The sequence below is a fragment of the Dermacentor albipictus genome, chromosome 1 (genome assembly GCF_038994185.2).
Source record: "Dermacentor albipictus isolate Rhodes 1998 colony chromosome 1, USDA_Dalb.pri_finalv2, whole genome shotgun sequence".
Classification (NCBI taxonomy): Eukaryota; Metazoa; Arthropoda; class Arachnida; order Ixodida; family Ixodidae; genus Dermacentor; species Dermacentor albipictus.
In genome coordinates, this window is record NC_091821.1 from 130,097,305 (window position 1) to 130,121,247 (window position 23,943).

Below are 23,943 nucleotides of genomic sequence, written 5' to 3' on the forward strand. Positions count from 1 at the left end.
AGTGATTTCTAATTAACTCTAATTATTCCAGACACTTCAATACCTCAACTTGTAAATAACCTATGCTCTGATATCAGATTTATAGTCAACCCATGAATTTTGTGCTGCACTTTTTTTTCTTTTTTTTTCTGGTTTATTCTGAATTTCGTCCCCGGTCGTCTCAGTGATTTCTAATTATTTCTAATTATTCCAGACACTTCAACAACTCAACTTGTAACTAAACTTATGCTCTGAGATCATATCTATAATGAAACCCATGAATTTTGTACTGTACTATTATTTTTTCTGTTTTATTTTCTGATTTATTTTGAATTTCGTCCCCGGTTGTCTCAGGAGGTGAACCGGAAGTGCTGCGCAAGAAACAAGAGTGTCACTCGATGCCCGTGCCACCAAAATTAAAGAGAATTGTAACTGACGCTTCAAAGCAGAGAGTTATACCTGGACACTCTTTCCTTCAGAATAGTCTCTCGACTGGCATAGCAATTCAGTTTGCCATATTATAGCACAGCGCACAACCCTGCCAACTGGCAGTTGATTAGAACAAGTTAAGACTGTAGTATCAATATATCGCAGCCACGATAGCCGATTTCAAGGAACATGCGGTAAATAAACATTACTACATAACACGAGATTTCTTTTTATCTCTCCTCAAACTCACTGTGCTAACTGCACAGTGAGTGAATGAGTTTGTTGTTGCATTCCTTACACTTTCCTGGCGCATTTGATGTTTCGTGCCGATCCTAAGTAGTGGAGTCTGCTATAACGCGGCGATGCCAGTCGATGTGCGAATTAAGTTTATATACCGTTGACAAAATTGTAGCAGGCTACTCAAAAGGAATACACGTGAGGGTTAATCAGAAACCAAGCTCTCGTGGTCAAGAAATGTAACATTCCTGATGACCCCGAAATCCCGGAACCACGGCCAGATCGGAGCAGTCGTTCAGATCTGGAGCAGCATGCCGAAATACTTGACTGTCAACGACCCGCCCGATTGTCGGTGGCTGCGGCTACATCGCGACGGGGGTGGGATGCAGAAAAGCTCGTCGACGGTGCTTTGGGCGCATGCTAACGAAACCGGTGTTGTTAACCCGTCGCCGTCCACTGCAGTCATAGCCACTGTTTCTGTTTCGCTTCGGGGCGTTGAAATCAATCAATCAATCAATCAATCAATCAATCAATCAATCAATCAATCAATCAATCAATCAATCAATCAATCAATCAATCAATCAATGACATCGCTAAGCGAAGGGCGGTCAAAACAGTGGAACGTACAACTGACATGTAGGGAAAACCATGCGCGGCGGATATCCGCAGAATTTGTTTGGTTATTTATTGATAGATGTGCCATTCCCCGAATGTGTGGTCCGCTGCCATGTCTATGTATGCTCAACTCCGCGTACCATTGCAAATTGAAGCAAATCGATAACCCTTTCAGGTATTACGAGGACTTCGACATTAACGTGAAGACGGCGACGTCCAACATTACAGTGCTGTACACCGAGGTACGTATACGGTGAACATTCCTGTAATACGGTACAATTCAATTTCGAAGTATCAACGTTGGTCGAATGGATTCCTGGTCACAAGACCCGCAGGTCGCTATTGGCCTCTGGCGCTCTCTCTCTAACAAGTACACAATGCGAGGAACAGAGTTTTATTTTTTATTTTAATTTGACGGGGGCACTTATTCTTTCTTCCCTGTCTCGTATGTCCCGCCTGAGCGGCAAGGAGAACCCGCACGCTGAGCGTCTCGCCCATCGCCCCCCAGGAGGCCGTGTCGTTCATCAGGCGGCAAGCGGCTCGCCGCCAGCCTTTCTTCCTGTACTGGGCACCGGACTCCACGCACTTGCCCGTCTACTCTTCCGAGGCGGTCAGGGGCCAAAGCGTCCGTGGAGCGTGAGCCGATGCCTTCCTCGGGTGGGGATATCGTGCGGGGCGATCATTTTTAGGCTTTCCCGGAATCGCCTGTTGCGGATAACGTATAATTATAGTCCTTGAGCTGGATTATTCGGAGAGGCGGTCATTACTCGCACGAGAAATCGAAGCACACATTCAACTAATTAACAAAAAATCACTAATAACTTCGTAATTACTTTATTTACGCACATATTGCAAACCAGTGAGTTTACACGGCGTATTCACTTGGAATTAATTTCCAGAATGACACCTGTCGACTCCAGAATGACTGAAAGAATTTCCGGAATGACGCCAGGAGATATGCGCCATGAAACTCGCCGTAAGAATACGCTGTTGTTCTACTTACTTTATTAAAAGAACGCTCTTTGATGCATTGAAGCACCTAAGTAACTGGAATGCCCACGTATTTGGTACCACACTCGGGGAAATATTTGGGAACTGGAGTCATCCTGGAGAATAATTTCGGGTGGATACGTCTTACGATCTCACCGGCTACAATTCTTAAAAGCTAACTAATGAAGAAGATAATTAGTGAACATTTGTTTAATTAGTTGAATATGTGTTTCCATTTCCCGTGCTAGTAATATCCGCCTCTTCGAATAAGTCATCTCAAGGGCAAGAATTCTGCTATCTGCCACAAGCGATTTTTAAAAATTTCGGTAAACTTTAAGAATGATCACCCCGTATACATATATGGGTATTATTCCCTTCCCCATCTTTAATCTCCCCCATCCCTCTCCCATGTGTAGGGTAGCAAACCGGTTAAGCCAAACTGGTTAACCTCCCTACCTTTCCTTCTCCACTTTTTCCTTCCTTCCTTGTCACAACGACTTTTGCTGCTTCATTTCATTTATGTATATAAAGGAATCCATGCGTGCACACATTAATACAGTCTTAATTAAATAAACGTTCCTCACGCGTTTTTTATTTTGAGTGTATTTGTGTGCATTTAAATTCAAATTGGTGATCTCTTCTGTATAGCGTTTCTCTAACACACTACAACGCGGAACTTCTATACTGTGAAGTAAGAGCACTTGACAGCATTGGAACGAGAACACATGCAAATAAATAAATTACTCCAGTGATCAGAAACCCAGAAAGGGGTTCGTCAAAGGGATTTGAAGAAAAATTGTGCAGCCGACTTCCTTCTTCGATGCCAACCCAGTTCACTTTGATTCCAGCGACTGGACAGAAGGCTCGGCTGAATAGCTTACAGGAGCTTGCACCTTGTATCCTGTATGTCATGCGACGTAGCTTGACATACGATGTCAATTTCGGCCCGGAGACTGCTTGAGAGGACACAGGAGCGAGGAAAGTTGACAGAAGGCGTTTGTGTCGCCCCGTCGCTCTTAACTGTGCTTTAGGGGTTAGGGTTTCGTGGTCTCGGAGTCGGTCGCAACACATAGGGTCACGCTCTAGCCTACGTCACTGGTGCGTCTCGAAACGGGTAGCTGGCCCTACGCTACCGGGGCATCACATGTACACTCACGTCATCATCCGTACTTTCTTGACGAGAGTTGCTTCCTTGGTTATGAGTGTAATGAATGCTCCATTATGTCATAAGGGGCACGCCGTAATGATGACCTTGTAGAAGGTTATTGTCATTCTCTCGGTTGTTAAAGCAAGGATTAACCAGACAGTACCACCCTCATGGAGCATATTTATTAGCCCAGGGTAAATGGAAAGACAATTCAGAAGTTATCCTCTACTTGCGACGCGTATGCATGCAGCGCAGCAGCAACTCAAAAGCATGGGGACCAAAGGGAAAGCGTCCGGCGTCCGGTTACCCGCGGTTTCTGGCACCAGTCAATCATTGCTCTACATCGTCGCTAGCCACATTGTCACGGCTGCCTTGTCTTCTTTAGATAACGATGTTGCTTTATTGACAGGTCAGATGCATGAGGAATGTGCTGTCACGAAGCCGTGAAAGGCGTGACGTTGCGAAAATGGGGATGATAAGCATATATTTTTATTAGAAGCAATGCAAATTCACTCACTCGATAAACCTGAATTTTACTATGACAAACAATCCCCACGTTAAGCGTTATACACGACGGCTTGATGAAGAGTAATAACCTGACATTCAGAACGTTCACGCTTCTACAGACGCGCGTTTCGCATTATGTATTATGGCTCAATGGCTCATAACGAAATATTAACATTTATACGTGTAATGAATGGTTATATGATGCGCGTCTCGCTGACGTATGCAGTTACGGCGACGCGGTGATCGAGCTGGACCGAGGCGTGGGCGCTATCCTGGGTGCCTTGAGGTCCACGGGTGTCGCAGAGAACACATTCGTGTTCTTCACATCAGACAATGGGGCGGCTACCTACGGCAAGGTGGAGGGTGAGTTCTCTCTCAAACTGAATGAATGGCTTTTCCAACTGGGGCGCCTTGCTTTGCCAGATGGAAAAGAGGACAGCTCACAAGGTTCTGTCCCCTACGAGAAATATCAGCCGATAATCATAATTCGTACAACCTCATGCAAGGTCTCCAACACAACCAGGGTGAAGGCGGCTTTTGATTTGAGACGGAGGTCATTTTTCGAACGGGGGAATTTTTTGTTCAGACCTGCCTGAGTAGATACAAAGGCTCTCTTATTGGCAGACATCTTCTTGTGAAACACCATATGAATGATGCTCTTCTAGCATCAAAGGAGTCTGCCAAAATCAAATGCCAGCTCGGTTTTTCAGCCGGTCTGTTGTATTGCTCCAAGTGTTTCGTAAACTTCGGGTACAAGTGCTCAACAAGAAATTTGAGAGCAGTGTTTCTTAAATCTAAATCGGGGATGGTTTCTTTTAGCTTACACAGTACGTTCTCGCCTTCTTTGTAAAACAGGGAGGGGAACTCTGAGCGGGGTATGGAATGTGAAAATGGGGGACCTGTAAAAGAAACTACTCTCGTACGGAAAAAAAACGACGCCAGAGTCTTTGTTAACTGAAAGTCTGAGTCTAGGGCTATTTGTGTCCACTTGGTATGTAAGGCTTGTACCATTACATTCAAGTATGAAACACCTAGGCATCTCCGAAATCGAAGAAGTTTTACTATTGATGCGAAAGCATCAAATGGGCCGTTGGGCGGGAAAGCGGGTGTCTCAAGCAGCGAAACGGCACCTAAATTCCCATTGGCTACGACGCCACGTCACATGCGCGCCTCGACGGAGCAGAGTCAGCGCCGCCTAGTCTAGGTGGCGTTGGCAGAGCGGGCGAAAGGGTACACCTGTGCCTCGCTGACGCGCCAAGTGCTACGCGAGGGGAGAGGGCATCGCCTCGACGCCACGACACCCTATAGCTCTCGGAAGCCTGTGTTACCCGCGCTACAGTGCTCTAGAATATGGGTAGTGGGTTCAGGGAGCGGCCGCCGGTGAGGCGGCTTGTGTCGACGATACCAGATGGCGCCACCAGAGCATAGGCTGTATGAGATGCGGCGCGCTGCGCCGTGGCTGCGCACTGTGTATAGAATTGTCGCAGAAATAAACAAGGCTCTGTCTTTTAAAAGAGGTCCTACAAATAGGTGAGGCTGTACACAGATATTGTCGGCGAATCAAGAGAATTAGATATAGTAGTAGCCAACAGCCGATAGCGCGGTCGTGCGGACGAGCGGCCCCGTTGATCCTTCGCAACGCTGATCGTGCTCTTTTGCAGGTACGGCCCCCATATTTCAACGTTAGTGCATAGTAGTATTATCGCCGCCCATAGGAAAGGCTGAGTAAAGGGAGAGGAGTAAACATTCTATAGATCATCGGGGTTATCCAGCCGCCCACTCGAAACTGTCGGCAAACGTGGCCGAGCGTACTCCAGCTTGAGCCATCGGAAGTGTTTTAGTAGAGGGGCGGGGCAACGAGAAATCGCAATAAAAAAAAAAACGCTTCACTTAGAGACCGTTGTGTGTACCGCGAACTATATCCGAATGCGATAATATTAAGTGTGGTATGCATGCCCCTGCTTTAATTGTTCTGATGCATGCATTTCTTTTTCTTCAAAACGAAGGGTCAATTGCCGCCGATGTATAAACGCTGATGAATGCAAGACAAGACAAAATAACTTTCATAAAATAAAGCACTCCTTTATTGCAGCGCTCCAACTATGCCCAATGTGAAACAAATTCTTGAATTTAGCCGCGCGACTATGAGCACTTGCCCATATCTTAGCATGAAGCTTCTTTTTCCTTCGAGCTTCTCGCGACTCATTGATTAATTGAACATAAAAATGTAACCTTGTCAAAACATAAAACTTGACAATGCTGGCTGTGAGCGCTTCTGAATGCTGGCTGCACCCTACACCACATGAAATCTGAGATTTGCCCAGCACCATAACATCTACTATTCTGTTACTGCACAGGCTTTCCTGACTAAAAAAAGTTGTGAAAAGGTTTTCCAGCCTTCTCACCGTCAAAAAAAGCACGCGGGACGGGTAGAGCAACCCTCCTTTGTCACAAATTGCAGTGAACTCATTGTCCTGGCTTTTCTCATTTGGCGCCTGTAGCAGCAAGTTTTTGCATTCGACACAGTCACTGCGTGCAATGAACTTGCGCGCTACATAACCTGCCATGTAGTGTATTAGCCGGTCATCGCTGTTTTCAATGACATAACCGCTGTGATCTGGAGATATTTGGCGTAGTTTGCCTTCAGCCAATGAGAGATTGCCCGACTCTATGAGTTTGTCAATGTCTTCCTCTGCAGTGTTGGCATCATATGCATCCAGCAAGGAACTAAGTGGCTCATTGCTGTCGGCGTTTCCTGATCTCACTACGCTCGCTAGATTATAAAACGAAAGACAATTCACTACAATAAAAAAATTGGGTTGATGTAGGGTGATCATTAGATCCACAGGACTGCCTTACGATACCGAAAAAGTTCTCCAATAGATCCTGGCTCAAGCGCGATGTCATTAAATACTTAAAGCCCTGTGTACTCAGGCAGCTGGGTAGGACTGCTAGCCGCGCGGGCGGGCGCGCCGAGCCTACAGCCCACGCTACAACAGCGCCACCGCTTAGATCCGGGACCTGTCGACACTCGCCGCCTCACCGCATCGCATGGAGCGCGGCGGCTCCTGAACCCACTACCCCATATTCTAGAGCACTGTACCCGCGCGCTGCCTGTTTGGCGCTGAGTCGTGCTAGGGCTGCAGAAGATATCGCCAACCATTCCCCTTCGCTTTTGTAACCAGTTCTCCCTGTCCGCGCAAGCTCGGTTTTTATCATTACTTATCTTATTTTTCTACATTTCTTTTACCCCAGTTTAACGTATGTCCGCGCAAGCTCTCGCCTGCGTTCAAACTTCGGCTAGGCAATCGCTATACAGAAGGTAATCTATAAAACAGAATAAATTCCAAAGGAAGAACGTTGGCTGTAGTGGAGTCGAACCTAGGAACCCACGCTCAGATGCCGAGTGTCTTACCCACTGGGCTAAACCAGCGCCTCCTAGATAGCAGGTCTGTGCACTCTGCTTTATGACATCATCATACTTCGACCGAACATTTCCATTTACATGCCCGACGTGACGAAAGCGGTGACGTCAAAATCACCGAGGCTTACTCGGGTGCGTCCCCGTTAGATTACATCGAATAGGGACGCTACCAGTCGGGCAAGGTAGCATGACGTCACTGATCGAAGTTCACCGGCCTTGTGCTATCTAGGAGGCGTTGGCCAAGCGTCTCAACGCGCTCGCTTACCAGCGAGGAGTTCGTAACTCGAAGGACCGTTCAGCGGCGTTCAATTAGACATTAATGCTTTCGCATTCACAACTGATAAGTGCTCAGGTGTCCTCGGATCTTTTAGCCGTTTAACTTTACCTGGTCCTCCTTGCCAGAGAAAGCAAAAGATGATAAGGCATAGCCAAGCATTCGATTACTTTTTTGTAAGGTAGGCCATGCAAAAATAATGTTATTGTTCCTGTCTCAGGAAGCAAGCTCACTATCGCGCTTTTAGCGCGGTTGAGGCTTGCTTCTGGGGCGCCGCTCGTATCGTTAGACATATGTAGCAAAAAAGGACTCAATTAATGCCAACGGGGTTCCAGGTTCAACGAAAGGCATATGGTGCTTTCTCGACTAGCCAGTCGACCAGCCAGTTTCTTTAAGTTTTTTTCGAAACAAAGGCAAACACGCGACGTCTCATCGTTTTGGCCTGTGAGCGATGGTCATATTTACTGCTGCACCAAGTTTCTCTTTAAAGGAGTATTGCACACGATCATTTCCGACTTATCGATTTTTTTTTTTGCATTCAGTGAAGGTCCTAGACCTCCCAACCCTAGAACATATGTCGATGAAATGCAACTCTTGCCAGTAATTTTTTTTCCGGAATTTGGAGGTGCAGGACTTTCATTAAAAAAAATGAAAAGTTGGAACATAAAGGAAAATTCGTACGGTACCCGAAGGTATACGATGCGCACATTCTTCTTTCTCGAAGTTTGGGTGCAGATTAGGCCTTGGTAAGCACGGGCACGCACAGGATTATCAGCTGCTGTACCCGACGACTTGAGCGCGATTCCCCATCGTGAGCGTTCTCGATTCGCTTCGCGTGAGCTGGTGCCGGCATCGCAGGCGGCAGCAACGGTCCTCTGCTGTGCGGAAAGCAGACCACTTTCGAGGGAGGCGTCCGGGAACCGGCCATTGCCTGGTGGCCCGGAACTATTCCTGCCGGTATGGTAAGTGAAGCGCTGTCCGCCTGTGCTCGATAGCTCGGCGTAATTACTATACGGGATAACTAAGTCGACTCTATGTGACGAAATTTCAGTCAAGTTATTTGGTCTCACATCTGCGCACGTATACGTCACTGGCTCGAACCGAACGACGCGCGGCGTGCCTCGCCAACCGGCAGATGTGTTGGAGGAAAGTGGGCTGGAACCGTGTGACTGCGGACCCAGGTGCTAGTGGTTTGGCAATAACTTATGACGATTTGATTGCAAAACCTAAGTTTAGGTGAGCAGTACCAGATTTCTCCTGGTGAGCGTACTAGTGACTCAGGAATCGGCACACGACTACTGGGAGACAACCTTTGGTGCGCCGTTTTTCTTTTAAGTTTTCCTCACTGACTCAAAGGCCGAGTTAACAAAGCCTTTTGTTCGTAGGGACTATTAGCCGACCGTCTTGCGAATACATAATATGATCGCTATTGCGATTGTCCGACGCATTCCAATGAATTACTCATAGCACACAAATTGTAATGTGAATACGGGGTCGTATATTATATGTCAGAGGTGACGTCCTTTTTATGAATACGGGTCCTTTGCAGGACCCTTATTCACAAAAACGTTCTTACGCTAAAACTGTATATTTCAGCCAATCACCATGTTGCAGATATTATTAGTGAAGGCAGTCGGCCAATGGCAAAGAGCACTCACGACCGAACAGCTTTGTGAATTCGGCCTAGCCGATGGCCTTCACTAATAATATGTCCAGCATAAGGATTGCCTAGCATTTGCTCTTACGAATGATTTTAGCGCAAGAGCTTTTTGCGAATACCGGCCCAGATGTTTAACAGAAAGTTGGTGAGAGACCAAAAGCCATAGTACTACTGTGCTATTAGAAACACATTATATTTTAGGCTGTCAGTTTACGCTTTAAGTATGTCATTCACTTGCAGACTACGATAAATCGTGGCGGCGCTCACCGGTCCATTGCCCCTTTATCGCGTTTTTTTTATTTTCATACTATCTCTACATAAAATAGGCTGCCCTTAATACTCATCATGATAATCATGACGAGGGGCTGACATGTGTTGTTAACTTGTGAGCTTTATGCCCAAATGCGAGGGAGTCGTGTACGCTCTCTTTAAGACTATACTCGGACTATGGCCTTCTCCAGTTATTGAAGGATAGACAGAGTCCTATACTGTTTGTTTATTTTTCATGCTTCACGTGTACATCAGTGTTCTTGTTAATTTATTTTATTTCAAATAATTTTAATTGCTTACAGTGCCGTGGCCCATTTTTTTTATTTTATTGTACCCTGAAGACCGAAGCACTACAAAAGGGGAGGGGGTAAAAAACCTACACAAGTAAATAACAAAGCAGCAACAAATGGTTAGTTATTGGAGCAAAATTGATTAGTTAATTGTATCCGGGAGTGATGATGTCTGATAAATCCGAACGAAACATTGAGTTGTCCTTGATTGCGACAACTGCGCCGGGAAGGCGGTTACATTCCTGAGAGGTCCTAGGAATAAATGATTCGTTACAGGTTCTGGTGCGGCACTGAATGAAGTGAAATGGAATATATGGAATATATATTGAACAGAAATGAAATGGAATATATAGGAGGAAGCAAACGTTATGTGGGCAAGGATAATAACAAATTAGCTAATTCGAAAGCTTAGCCAATTATAGACCGTCAGTTGTGCAGGTAATCGTTCTTGCAAAGCCAACTGTTATTTGAATTGGTTCACTTCGCTCTCTAGAGACGGCAAATTTTTGCGTTCTTGTGATTTAATAAGTATCGGTGGAAAAGCATCTTTGGTTAGCAGCGTGACGACCGACGTGTACAGGAAGTGAGAGAAGGAACAGGAAGAACCCTTCTATCACTTCTACCTCGGTCGTCGCGCTGCTAAGCAAAGATGCAACATTACCAAGGTGCCTGTTCTTCCACCGTGGCGGAAAAGCCGTACGTATCTCGTTGTTTAGAACAGTGTCACTTGTTTGTTTCTTTTCGTGGACGCCCAAGTGACTGGCGTCGGTTGCACTGCTCGAGCAGAAGTGATTTTCTAGACTCTGTCAAATTCAGCCATGTTTGCTTTCGCATAGCCAACCAGAGGAAACGTAGCCACCCTTTTGAGCCAAACGGAGCAGAGAAGGTAACGAATTGGACAGTACGGTAAGACTTGGTGGAACCGAGGACATGATCTGGGAGGTCCAGAATAGCAACCCTCAGGACACTGCAAGCGTCAGTCACAGCGCCTTCTGATCAGCGCTAGCTAGTTGCCTCGCTGGATTACTATGTACGCTCTCACTCTCCCTTCTCTCTCTTCCCCTTCTCCCTTCCCCCAGCGTAGGGTAGCCAACCAGACCCTTGACTGGTTTACATCCCTGCCTGCCTATATTCCCCTTCCCCCATCTCTCTCTCTCTCTCTCTCTCTCTCTCTCTCTCTCTCTCTCGAAAGCTCGATGAAAGTGGCAGGGTCGTCTTGGTAACCTGTTTGTAAGAGTCCAGAGAGCACATGTTTCTGCTCTGCCATTAGAAGCGTACATAACGCGCACTCAGAAGCTTGCCGGTCCCGCTGCAGGTGAGCCGGCTGCCGGCCTCCAACATGGACCTACTCCCCACCATCGCCCAGCTGGCCGGCGCCACGCTCCCGCCGGGCCTCGTGCTGGACGGGCAGAGTCTGCTGGGCCGCGTGCTCGGCCGCGACGAGCCGCCGAGCGAGAGGTGAACGCCCCGCGTGCCCGGTCCTGGCGCCGTGCCCGGGCCGCCAGAAAATGTTTTTTTACTCTACGTCGAGTCGCTCCTTTGCGAAGTGGGCCCAAAACGTCCGGCGGGCCGCGAATAAGCCCATCTTGGCACACACGCGACTTCGCGGGCAGAAGTGCGCTTTCACTGCAGGCTCAACGCTCTCGTAGCTCGAGGAAGTGTGTTCCTCGAGCCCGATTATATTAGCACTTCGATTGTAAGTATTTCGCTAAAGTGCCTCGAGCGGCCAGTCGCGCGGCAATTTTGCGTGTATTTGCGGGCTTCTTTCACGCTCGGAAATACATTTTTATGTTGCACGTATTGGGCAACAGAAAGCTGTATCGGAAGTCTTTCATTTCGCTCTACAATTTTCACATACACACTTTTCATCTAGTGATAATATTGCAGAAGTTGATTATTAATTAGGATTATCTAATTAGGTGAAATTAAAAGAATAATGTGAGTATCTTCAAGCGACGGCAAACAACAGTACTTTAGTTCTGTCCAGCTGCGTGGCATTCGAATAATTTTAAACTCTGGCTAAAGTTAGCTGGGACACCCGGCTGTATGCTGATGTGGTGAAATAAACAGAATGAAAAATATTGAGGCTTCATTTGGGTATCCCACGGACGGAGCGTTTTGGAAATATGTAAGTAAAGCACTAAACAGACAAGGACATGGAAGGAAGGAAGGAGGTGCACACAAGTCAGGTTTTCTCAGTGGGATCAGTAAGGAAGACATACCGGGTGTTCTATTTTAACGTTAACAGAATTTTTAAAAAATTGCCTGTGGAACTTAGCACAAATCTATTTATTGAGCTGGAAGACTCGAATGCATACTGCTTTTCAGTGTAGATTACTTACACTGGAAATCAATGCGCATTATTTACTAATTAATAAACGTTCACTAATTAACTTGTAAGCTAGTACCTTAGCGCACACAATGCAATACGCGTATTGAAGCCAGTGATTTCGCAAAGCGCATTCACATAGAACGAATTTCGAAACTAGCATCAATTTTGAATTAAGTGCAGTCAAATTTGCCGCAAAAGGACAGTGTTGTTCCACTTACTTGCTTAGTGGCTATGGTGCTGGGCTGCTAAGAATGAGGTCGCGGGATCGAATCCCGGCCACGGCGACTGCATTTCGATGGGGGGAAATGCGAAACAGCCGTATTCTTAGATTTAGGTGAACGTTAAGGAAACCCCAAGTGGTCCAAATTTCCGGAGTCCCCTACTACGGCGTGCTTCATAATCAGAAAGTGGTTTTGGCTCGTAAAACGTCATAATTTAATTTTTGTTGTTCCATTTACTTTTATTTTTTAACAAAACGCCTTTTTATGCATATAGAAGCTCGAAAGTTACTGGAACACCAATGCATTCCGTCGGAAACTTTGAGGACGCGTATCTCGAAACTTGCGTCATCTTCAGAATTCGTTTCAAGATGATATGACTTTAAATGTTGCCTGCTACAATTAGTAAAGAACAGTACGTGGCGCGAAGAAATTAGTTTAAAAGTTAATTGACAAAGCTTCGTTGATTAGTCAGACATTCACTTTTTTCCCGTAAATAATGTCTCTGAGAGTAATCTAGCTCAAGAATTAGAATTGTGCTACCTGTCACGGGTGACCTGTAAAAATAATGTTACCCATACAATAGAACACCCCGTATAATAAAGGCGGGCATGGGTATAGTCGCTGTTTCGTATACCGCTCTCGTACTAGTAGCTGAAGTGTCTCGTGGTCAAAGAGAGTGTTAGAGGAGGAACGCGGGTGAAAAAAGAAAGAAAAAGAAATCAGCAAAGAAGAGAAGGGAAGGAGAGCCTGCAGTAGTAGGTCCTTCAAATTATAGAACTGTCGGCAATTCTCCCTAGTTAAAATTATTCTGTGCGGGTAATTCAAGTTCGACACAAGGAATTTTTTTTGCATAACTTTATTGGCGCATTTGATGAATTTTGAACGCGGTCGAATTGAAGGGCAGGATAAGCTAATCCTTGCCGATGCTACGGATGTCAACTCTACTTAGTCACGAAAAGGCATCAGCGAAGAGCTCTAAAGCTAAAATGAAATAAAAAAAAAACTGATTCGTGGCTCAAAATTCTTTTGTGAGAAAATATGCGAGAGAATTATCATTGTGCGGTTATCATTGTGCCGCGAGGATTCGCGCTTACGACCATCAGATTGGCTGTCCAGGATTCTACATCTCAGCCGCACTGCCGATGCTACACCAGTGGAGAGTGCTGATCCTGGAGGGCGTGATCGCGCCAGCAGCTGTCATGATTGGCTAACGCCCGCTCAACATCCGTGTGCTGGATAGAACTGGCGTGTTATTCTTCGTGTTCTAGCACGTCGCCTTCCCTGTTGAGGAGGCGATCCTTAACGAAGTTTTCATCTTCAACCTGTGATGACAATGACTGAACGTGTCTGCTCCGTCTTCATATGGCCCTCGGCTTGTTTTACTGGGTGGCACTGACGTCGTCTTGCTTGCTTCAAAAAAAAAGTAAAAAAAAATAGCGGAAGTGCCTGTTAATGGTCGGCAAAATGTAAATTTGAGAAAAAACCGAACGAATCCAGCAGTCCTAAGCTAAAGGGTTGTTTTAGTAGAGACCAGTGACTAAGTCTGGATAGGTACAGAAGAGGAAGAAAAAGCCGAGTCTTGCCACTGATCACCACCGGGAATCTAAACGAATGCCCTGCTAAATTCAGTTTCTTTTGTACTTTTAAATGTATTATTACTCATTCCATATGACTTTCCTGCTTTTATTTTAACACGTAATTCTACGCTGTTTAATGCTAATTCCATGGATATTCGGAAATTTATGCTCCATATTAATTTGGAATAATCCACCTATTTTTTGGCCAATCCCCGATCGTGGTAGGAGCCACACGTGTGGCAGGCTACAACAACGACAAAAACCGCCGGGAGGTGCAACTTCAGCAAACGAATAGGATTCGCACTTCTTCCCGAAATGAGGTTGCACCCGCAATGTGTGCGCAGGCCCATCTTCTACTACCGTGGTAACGAGCTGATGGCGATTCGGAGCGGCCTGTACAAGGCGCACTTTTGGTGCTGGACAGAATTCTGGGAGGAATTTCAGCAGGTAGGTTCTCCTCCGGCAGTGGCGATTTACTCCCGATGCCATGTTTTCCGCAAGTCGGCACCCGGCATAACCGGTTTTACCGAGCTCGGCTTTTACAGTTACGCTGATTCCTTATTTGTCTCGTCGATGTACGGTATTAATTAGTAGTACGATTGCGCACAAATGTCTGGCTCCTCGTGCACGAGGGCATAGAAATTTCAGTCAACGTCAAATGACTAAAACGCAATCTTACCTTTTACTATCTGGAAGTGTTTCATTCAACCCGAATTACGGTTTCGTACTTGGCGCCGCAGTGCGTATTTGAACACAAAACAATCGTTGACCCGTTGGATACATTTTAACCTTTGAATGCACTGTCCAGATTGCAAGTGCGTGGCTGTATATGTTGGCATTTCAGGGCGTCGACTTTTGCCCTGGACAGAGCGTGGACGGCGTGACGAGCCACGAGCAGCTGAACTACACGCAGCAGCCGGTGCTCTTCCACCTAGGCTTGGACCCGGGAGAGAAGTTCCCCATACCGTACGTGCACAGCTGCGGGTCGGGGGCAGTGGGCGCTTAGTCTTTAGTTTCACAGGGAAGACAACGCTAAGTCGAGTCACTGGTGCCACTGGTTGGGTATTCCCGCGGCCGCAGAGGTCGCATTCCAATGGGGGCGGACTGTGTTCAGAAATTTCGGCGCACCACCGTCACCGTTTGAGCTTGTTGGTATGCCATTATACTCAGAAGATGTTCGTAGCGCATTGGAAAGCTACTCTTTCTTCGTCTCTATGTGTCACTTGCGCTGCAAACATCTTAGTTCGGTGCACATTAAGGAAGAGTCATGGCCACTTTGGCGCTTTCCACCGTGCAGGCTTAGAATGGGGAACGTACGCTTAGAATGAGAGCGTGTTACACTGATTCAGCATTAGAAATACTATTACGATGGTGTGCGACATGTGTCGCAAGAAGCGCTGTCGGCCGTTGCAATAGGACTTGAACCTAGGTATTCGAGGACACCAAGTCTTGCGGCCTATTATACACAAGTGTCCGAGTGCTTAACACAATGGTAAGTCAGGTTTCATTGACAGAGACAAAGAAAAATATCTACAGACCGTCTTTATGGTAACCGCCTGGTCATAAAAAAAAAATCTGCGTTGTACTGTTGCGAGCATGCGGGAGCATTCTCAAAAAGCGCTATACTGCAAGGGGACCAGCCTTCTGCAGCTGCTCGCAGCATCCCATAAAGCAAGTGTCCTGGCGGTGGAAAAGTCATTTAGCGTTCGCACTTATTGTTCCTTTAAAACAGGCATGAATGACTGCCACTGATGAGGGGGTCAATTTCATATCGATTCGCACATTTTTTTGAAGGTGTGCACCACGCCGTGGCTCGAGTAATGTTGCTTCTGTTGAGCAGTACGCGGCAATTTGCCTCGTTCCGAATCGGCGCACACTCGCAGAACTGCCTGGAATCAGCAGTCCCCCCTCCCCTACTTCCGTCGCCCCCGCGGTCATCCCGCAGTGTGCCGGGCCTGGCCGCAGCCACGGAACGCGACGGCGATCGATTGGCCTCTTGTCGGCCACACGGAGGTGGTGCGCGGCGTCCACCCGGCCACTGCGATTGGGCGCCGGAGATCTCCCTCTTTGTCACCTCGTTTCACGATAATCTTTCGTGCGCGCATTTGCGCCAAGATGCGCGCAACAGCGTCCACGAGGATTAAATTCTCCGCGGGCACGTTGTCTCGAGTCGCCGCAGGCGTGTCCGAAAAAGAAGAGGAAAGGCGAGGTGTGGCGGACGTTGCATGCGCTGAATCTGGCCCACTGTATCACCGCCTGTGTAGACAGCGCGCGGCATGTTTGCCTCTCAGCCATGACGTTGCACAGGTGGTTCGGCGTTCCCATGGCCGAGCAGGACGTGAGGAAAGCACGAACGCCGGGCTGGGCGCCGCTGCTCGTTTGTCCTTAACGTTACAGCGCAAACACCTCAGACGATCCACAAAAAAGAAAGACACGACACACACTGGCGCTGTGTGTGTCGTGTCTTTCTTTTTTGTGGATCGTCTTAGGTGTTTGCGCTGTAACGTCGTTCAGAATTATGTACCAACTATAGGCCCAAATGAAGTGTTACTGAAATTCCTCGCTCGTTTGTCGCCATTTCCGCCTATAATTTCTGGGCTGTCGGTCGACTTGAAGGACGCGCCACACCTGACTGCAAATGCCTCGTGTCGTCTTGAGGTATCTTCGACTGGTCGATTGAGAAAGTTCCGGCAGCTCTTCAGATGTGCGAGGCAATAGTGAAGCTTTGTTAAGAGGCTGAGCGGGACCCAAAACAAAACTAAGTATAATGATTATCGCTAGTGGAACGCGCGTATTTGGTCAATACCGCTCGTATATATACTGCTTTCGCGACTGCGTAGCTCGGCCGGGGCGCTATGAATCTGTCCAAGATGTCTTAAGTATAGTGTTAATCTGCCCTGACGATAACATGGAGGAAGAACGACGATAATTTTGAAGCCTAGTCATTATAAAAAAAGTATATATGAAGGAAAGGCTCATGTGATATAGACCACCGCCACGTGCTAGGCAAGCGGCAATTTCTATCCGCCAAGCTCGCGATTGGGAGAGCAAAGAGGAAAGTGGCTGAAATACGCAGATCGCGAAGAGGGCGTCAATAAAAGGTATACCAAGAACCAAACAAAGGTTCGGCAACCTTCGAGAGCCTTGAGAGGACGGGAGGTGCCAGAGGGTGTTGACTTGCCGAGGCTAGTTGCCTGGCGTCATGCCCCTTCCTACACGTTTTCCTTCCTCCATGGACGAGAGAGACAAATAAAAGAAAGAGCCATGGCGCCAGCCATAATTATTGCGCAGTCATCCCCAATGACGTGTGTACTGGCGGCCGCGACGCGCATGTTTCAGGGGCGCTTTTCTCCTTTCTTTCTAGCCCCCATTCGTCAGAGTACAGCGAGAAAATCGGGCCTATACTTGCGATCTACCACAAGCACAGGCGCAGCTTGGTCCCGGGCAAGCCGCTGCTGGACTGGTGCGACGATGCTGCCATGGTAGGTGCGTGCTCGGCTCCCGAGCTCGCGTGTAGCCCTCTACCCGCCCATCATCGTCTGCTCCTCCCCGCGTTTTCTCTCTGCAGCAGTGGGCTCCTCCCGGCTGCGAGAAGATCGACCGGTGCCTGCCAGTGCCACCATCGAGACCGTATCGCTGCTCGTGGCTGTACTGACTATGTGCTCTGCCGTGAGAAGGCGTCCGGAGACCCGAATAAAAAGAAAGCGGCAAAGGATGGCTACATCTCTCTCTCTCTCTCTTAACTGGTTGTTTGTTTTAACCTGAGCGTGAACGATCATTTTCTTGGACAGGACAAGGCACACACCACACAGAGCCCAAATAAGCGTTCTGTCTGGTGTGTGTTTGGTCCAGTTCTGTTCCTGTGCATAACAGGTACGTTTTTCCTAGAAATTGTATGACCAACTGGCCCCAATTGCTGCTTTACTTTCAATGAACATGGCTCGAGGTGGTTAGTGGTCGAACAGAAGAAAAATGCAACTACCATATACTGCACTGTCTCTGAGATCGCATATATTTAGCTGTTAAATGACTATATATATATATATATATATATATATATATATATGTGTGTGTGTGTGTGTGTGTGTGTGTGTGTGTGTGTGTGTGTGTGTGTGAAATGGATCACTACAAAGTTTTCTGTTATTTCTTTTCAGTATACGCAGTATTCAACAATATATTAATATAAGCAAATTGAGCGAGAGAAAACATAGATGACGACTTGGTTACCTTACTTATTTTGTCTGCCGTCGACGTTCTTCGCTGTTTCTCTAATGCTTATTCGCTATTTATTTATGGTAGGGTATGGGAATATTTGAAATTTTGAATACGAATCGAATAATCTTGGCTATTCGATTCGCATTCGATTCGATCATTCTCTACTCGAAATTGTCGAATATTCGCTTCTGTTCGAACATGACGGATAAGAGTGCTTAATGTAGCCTCGGGGAAAAAGGACCGATTCGAGTGGACTGCTCCTAACGCTTCTTCTGCAGGAGGGCCACTGTTGTGCCTCACTGGCACCAGATCATGAGCTAACACCCTAGGCAGGTAACTTCAGCTGAGTGATTTCCGGCAATTCAATAAGAATATCTCACTTTTTGGCAGGTACGTATTTGTTATCTCGAGTGAGGCAGATTAAATTATTATATTTTGGTTAAAGGGACGTCAAAGGCAAAATATTTTGAGCTCTATTATTAGACCACCCTTCTAACAAACAGGAAAGGCCACTCTTACGGCGATAGCGGCCCAGAAAAGGCGGCAAAATTAAACTAGAACTCATCCACGATGAACTATCCAAGCATGCGAATTCCTGAAACGCGTCATCTATGAGGCGTGCACTGCAGCGGGGCTCCTCTCTCGCGGTTCTCTCTGGACACGCTGCGCCTCCTGCCGACGCCGCCAGGAAGCCTGTGCATACGCCGTGGCCCACGATCGCTTCTCGGCCTATCGGTTAACATCACCCGTAGTGAGGCGAGTTGGCGTCAGGGAAGTTCACTGAACAGCGGCACGTGCGCAGTGGCTCATACCCACGCGAGCGGCCAACACTTTTGGTCTGTACTACCTTCGGAATCGGTCCACATTTTGGGCGGGGATAGGCAGACAGTTAGGTAGCCGCGAAGAAAACAGCTGTGGCAATGCCAAGAATGCTATTCCCATTAAAAACGAAAGACGAGTGGCGACACCGTCTTGAAGTTCCCGCACCAGCTCGCCGTGACGTCACTGATTTTGACAGCGTCGGCGCGCGCTAGCTAGTTTATCTTTTTATCGGTAAAGATGGACTGCAGTGCACTCTAAAGGGAGCCGAAGAGTGAAGAGTTTCCAGAACGTTTACTGAGCCATATATAACGACAGTATAGGAAAAAAAAATGGTTTGAAATTTGTGGCGTGACACTTATCTTTTTATCACAATCTTTATTTACTCGTACATAAAGACGAGCCTAGGGTATTTATTCAGAAGGAAGTCCCCTATAGCCCGTGGCTGAAAGGGGGCTTCCAATCCACTGACATACTGATGCCGTGGTTCAGGCGCGAAATTTCCAATACGAAATTTCGAACAGCCCTGGCTGTTCTATTCGAATTCGATTCGAGCATTGACTTCTCAAAATTGTTGAATATTCGTTTCCGTTTGAATATCAGGGAAAAGTGCACTTATTGGAGCCTCGGTGGAGGAGGACCAATGCCGGCTGATCGGACGTCCTCTTGAGAACGGCATTCCGTGCATGTATCAAAAAGTCTAAATGTATCTTTTTTACCAAACGGGCGACGTGGAAACTTTATATTTCACTTTGTTTAGAAGTTCGAAAATATTTTTTATTCCATTCGATATTAGAAGATCGTACTTTCTGCAGTATTCGTATTCACTTAATAAATTTCAGCATTCGAACACCCTTCATTAATGGCGATAGGCACTTATTTATTTACTTGTTTGTAAGTTTGTTTGCCTGCGTGTTTCACGTTTGCTTGTTTACCCGCCACTTCTGTCAGCGTATGAGACGGCACAAGGTTCTGTTTCTCTCACAAAGCTGTAGCGAGAGGGTGCGAGTTGTTCCAGAATCGTGAATCATGTGCTGATTGCGCTGAATAAAAAAACGCAGTGGTGGCCTACGGTAGAAAATCCGCCGCGTACGCAGTAGGCACTGAGTTCAAATCCCGGTGCCGCCGGAATCTCACTTTTTTTTTTTTATTGAGTAGAGATGCCCCCATGGCCTGGTGCTCGGCTTCTTGCGAGGGTCATACACGTGCACTTATATCGCCGTGTGTCTGCTTCCTTACACGCAATCTCTCCCGGGTGGAGAAAGTTTGTCTTTGGAGGCTTTGGGCTGGGGTGGCCCGACACCTGCTGTCGCCTGCGCCTGAAGATCTACAAGTGACAACCGTACAACTTGTCCAAATTGAGCCCGGTATACCTGTGTCTGAGGCGGACATTCGCTACCTTTTGTGGCTGTGCCCTGGTATGCTAAGGATATTAGCACAAAGTGGCCAAGGAGGCTGAACTAAAACCAAGTTTTCCAGAATACTTTACCCGTTGGATAACGGACAATAAAATGCGCTCAATGATGCAGCACCTACATCATAAAAGGCTGCATGCGTTTATTTGATGTTTTTTTTTACTACATGTGCCTTGCAGCAAATCTTCCCAATAAAAAGAAAGGCTACGTATAGCATGCCGACGTCCTTCTGTCGCAGGTGAAATGAGCGTGGCTAGAAACTCTTAGGCGCGCGCCAAGAGCAGAGATTGCTAATCAGACTAGCGAGCTGCGAGATAGGACCGATCGGCGGACTCCTCCAAGGCACTCGAGTCTCGCGAGCAGAAGTCAGTCGACCGAGTGCCGTGCGGGCTCCCGACGCTGTGTTGGCGACGGACAGCGGACATTTGAATGCAACGCGCTGCTTGATTAAGCGCAACAGCGAGCGCGATGTTGGCACATTTTGTGGTTTGTGCAGCGCTGTTTGCGGCAACTGCTTTCTCCCATGTGGACGCTGCTGCGAGGCCCAACTTCATTATAATGCTCATGGATGACGTGAGTCAGTTTCGTAATAGATATATTGTTATTGGCCTCCAATATATGATAAATGTGGCGAGCTGCATTGCGTACTCGCTCGAGGGAAGTCACGCGTGTTGTTCAGCGCGCACTTTGCAGTGGCCAAAGCTATAATAGCCCCAGTAATAATAAGCTATAAGCTATAATAGCCCCAATATTATATATATATATATATATATATATATATATATATATATATATATATATATATATATATATATATATATATATATATATATATATATATATATATATATATATATATATATATATATATATATATATATATATATATATATATATATATAGTTGAGAGTTACGGAACAAGACCCTGCGCTGGCCGAGCTGTAACAGATTCGGCCCATTCTGCAGTAAGAAAAAACAACAACAGAAAAACGGGGAATAGTAATTTGGACAGAAATGAGATACATATAAAACAGATTAATTGAGAGACACACGCTACTCCGTAGCCACAACGGGGCAAAACTGAGACGTGTCACCGTGCGTGAGTTACTTCTCACTGTGACGGATGTCAGTGGTGCGCGCTGCTTGTGCTGCGCTATACACGTGTCTCCAGACTTATATGAGCACGCGATTAAAAAAAGAAATATAATGAGTTTTACGGTGACTTGATATGCATGCTTAAGATAAAATCCGTGGGCCTTTAACGCGTCTTACAGTTTGGTTTACGGCAGATGCGCGCAGTAGCCTAAACGTTTTAAATAGGGGAGTTCGACAAGCGAAATTTTTTAATCGAATCGAATGGGCGAATCCTAGACAGCAAGGACCTTCGAGTATCGTATCGAATACCGAATATTTCCACTTTCTAGGCAAAATGAGATACTATAAAGGCTTAGCGCGTGGGTCTGTTCAGCAACAAAAGGCTTATTTGCGTTATTGATGCATATAATGCCGTTTATAACTGAATGTCAGTTCAACTGAGAAGCTTGTAAATGAGATAGAAACGGAAACTGTTATCGTATCCAGGGTCATGATGACAATGATAGTAATGAAACAAAAACTTCGTGTAACGTCATGAGATGCAGGCAGTAAAGTGTAGTGCTTGTTGAAGGAGCTAAACGCAATTGATACTATGTAGCACCGCACCGCACACGTAACAACGACGTCTGGTATATGTGCGAACCTTTCGCACTAATTACGGTGTGTCAAATGCTCCGACATATAATTCCAACTCTTCTTAGTCGGCGCAATGAGTACTGAGGACCTAACTATATGTTTTTTTTTTTTTTTACTGCAAGTTCGCGCCTCCTTTCTCCCTTTTTCTTTTCTTATTGTTATTCTTTGTTTTGCATTCTTCAGTGTTCCGGAGCGTTTCGTGCTAATTCTGCCGCCTTCACTTATTTGTTATTGCAAGAGGACGTTCTCTAATTTTTTATTGAATATGATGTTTACCTATGCACTGTAGTCTTTCTTTTTATTGTTCTGTCCGTGTTCGCTTGCTGCCGGTCTTTATGTACGGGGGTGCGCCCCTCTGTCAAGCCAGTCATAGGCTTTTTGGGTGCACCCCTAACATCCTTGATGTTGAAATAAAGGTATTTGTATTTGTTTTAAAGGAATGCAAATGTCGTGAGATTGACTAAATCAAGAAAACGGGCTGCCTATAGGCGAGCCATGCTTATTAAATGACTGTAAAGTATTGTGCAAGAGTGATCTCCCTCGCGTACTTGCTCAGTAACTGCATGGACGAGTAGCGGTTCTCCTGCAGGAGCAGCATTCGGAAGAATCTCCGTGCACTCGCATCAGTATTACTCCCTGCGGACTGCAATAACTGTTGTTGTGCTTTACAGTATTCGACCCGAACGAATATTCTACAACTTCTAATAGTGACTGCTCGAATCGAATACGAATCAAATAGCACATGTTATTCGATTCGTATTCAATATTTTGAATACTCTCCTACCATAGCTATTTATAGTTTCACAGGTTTGGTTCCGTAAGCACGGGCGCCTGACTTCAATAACCCGTTGCTCGTGCTTGGGCTCGTACTCCCTAGTGGTCTCGCAGCATCATGGGTTCAGGTGGACATGCACCACGTTCGCCACCGACACCATGAACCATGTGTCCACAACACTCACGGGAAATCACAGGCAGACTGCGCAGGTTTCTGCAAAAATGCGTCGGGATTCCCGCCCCGTATGAGCGGCGGGATGTATCCGGCCCGCTCGTGGGCCCTCGACGGAGGCGCTTGTGGTGTTGTGTGATGTACTTGATTCATTTCTCGTCTGTAGCAACTTGTGGCCAGACTAACCTCTCCAGCTTCCGTCATTATCTCTCTCCCCTTAGATGGGCTGGGGAGATCTCGGCATCCTAGGCAACCCGGCAAAAGAAACTCCCAACCTGGACAAGATGGCGGCCGAAGGGGCGCTGCTGACTGACTTCTACACGGCCAATCCACTATGCTCGCCCTGTCAGTGGTATACACTGTCGTCATAAGTAACGCACGTCACTTTTATTTATGTGTTTTAAGTTGTGGAATGTTTTATTAGTACCCTGGAAACAACGCTGCGGCACGAAAGCGGAGAAAAAAAAAAGATCGACAGAAACCAGGCCCATACAAATAAGTGTGCAAGTTTTGAGTTCTTCTTAATAACGTAGTTTTCCTAAGCTACAATCCAAATAATAATAACAGAATACATTGCTTTATTGCTGCTGTCACTGAAAAGTGCAACAAAGGTAGAATAGTCTAATGTAAACTTCAGTAACCGCACCTAGATTGTAACGCTGGCACAGTGGCAGAACAATGACATCAAGATGTCAAGCCGAATGAATGCGTCACGTGACTATATCGACGACAAAGAACCACTTACCTAAAGCTAGGTATCGCCTCCACTGCGATAGTGGGGCGCATCTTTAGCGGCGCCGCACATTGTTTCGAAAGTGTCTTTGGCGCTAACCATCTGCGACGCAGAACAATTACGTATTTTGAG

General features: G+C 46.5%; 2 protein-coding genes across 3 annotated transcripts in view; both read left to right on the plus strand.

Annotated features, from left to right (window-relative positions):
• Window positions 1–17,659, plus strand: part of LOC135896831 (N-acetylgalactosamine-6-sulfatase-like) — a 51,664-nt gene extending 34,005 nt beyond the window's left edge. Inside the window, exons 6-14 of the mRNA XM_065425311.1 lie at window positions 1,436–1,502; window positions 1,769–1,896; window positions 4,131–4,267; window positions 8,461–8,564; window positions 11,138–11,280; window positions 14,297–14,399; window positions 14,797–14,918; window positions 17,317–17,434; window positions 17,521–17,659. Of these exons, the coding sequence (XP_065281383.1) occupies window positions 1,436–1,502; window positions 1,769–1,896; window positions 4,131–4,267; window positions 8,461–8,564; window positions 11,138–11,280; window positions 14,297–14,399; window positions 14,797–14,918; window positions 17,317–17,434; window positions 17,521–17,607 (1,009 nt within the window). The 3' untranslated portion in view covers window positions 17,608–17,659. The remainder of the gene's footprint in view (window positions 1–1,435; window positions 1,503–1,768; window positions 1,897–4,130; window positions 4,268–8,460; window positions 8,565–11,137; window positions 11,281–14,296; window positions 14,400–14,796; window positions 14,919–17,316; window positions 17,435–17,520) is intronic.
• Window positions 17,660–20,761: 3,102 nt separating this feature from the next.
• The window catches only part of LOC135896843 (N-acetylgalactosamine-6-sulfatase-like), a 40,935-nt gene continuing 37,753 nt past the window's right edge, over window positions 20,762–23,943 (plus strand). For both annotated transcript variants that reach the window (XM_065425328.1, XM_065425330.1), the window contains exons 1-2: window positions 20,762–20,974; window positions 23,300–23,423. In XM_065425328.1, the coding sequence (XP_065281400.1) occupies window positions 20,870–20,974; window positions 23,300–23,423 (229 nt within the window). In that variant the 5' untranslated portion in view covers window positions 20,762–20,869. The remainder of the gene's footprint in view (window positions 20,975–23,299; window positions 23,424–23,943) is intronic.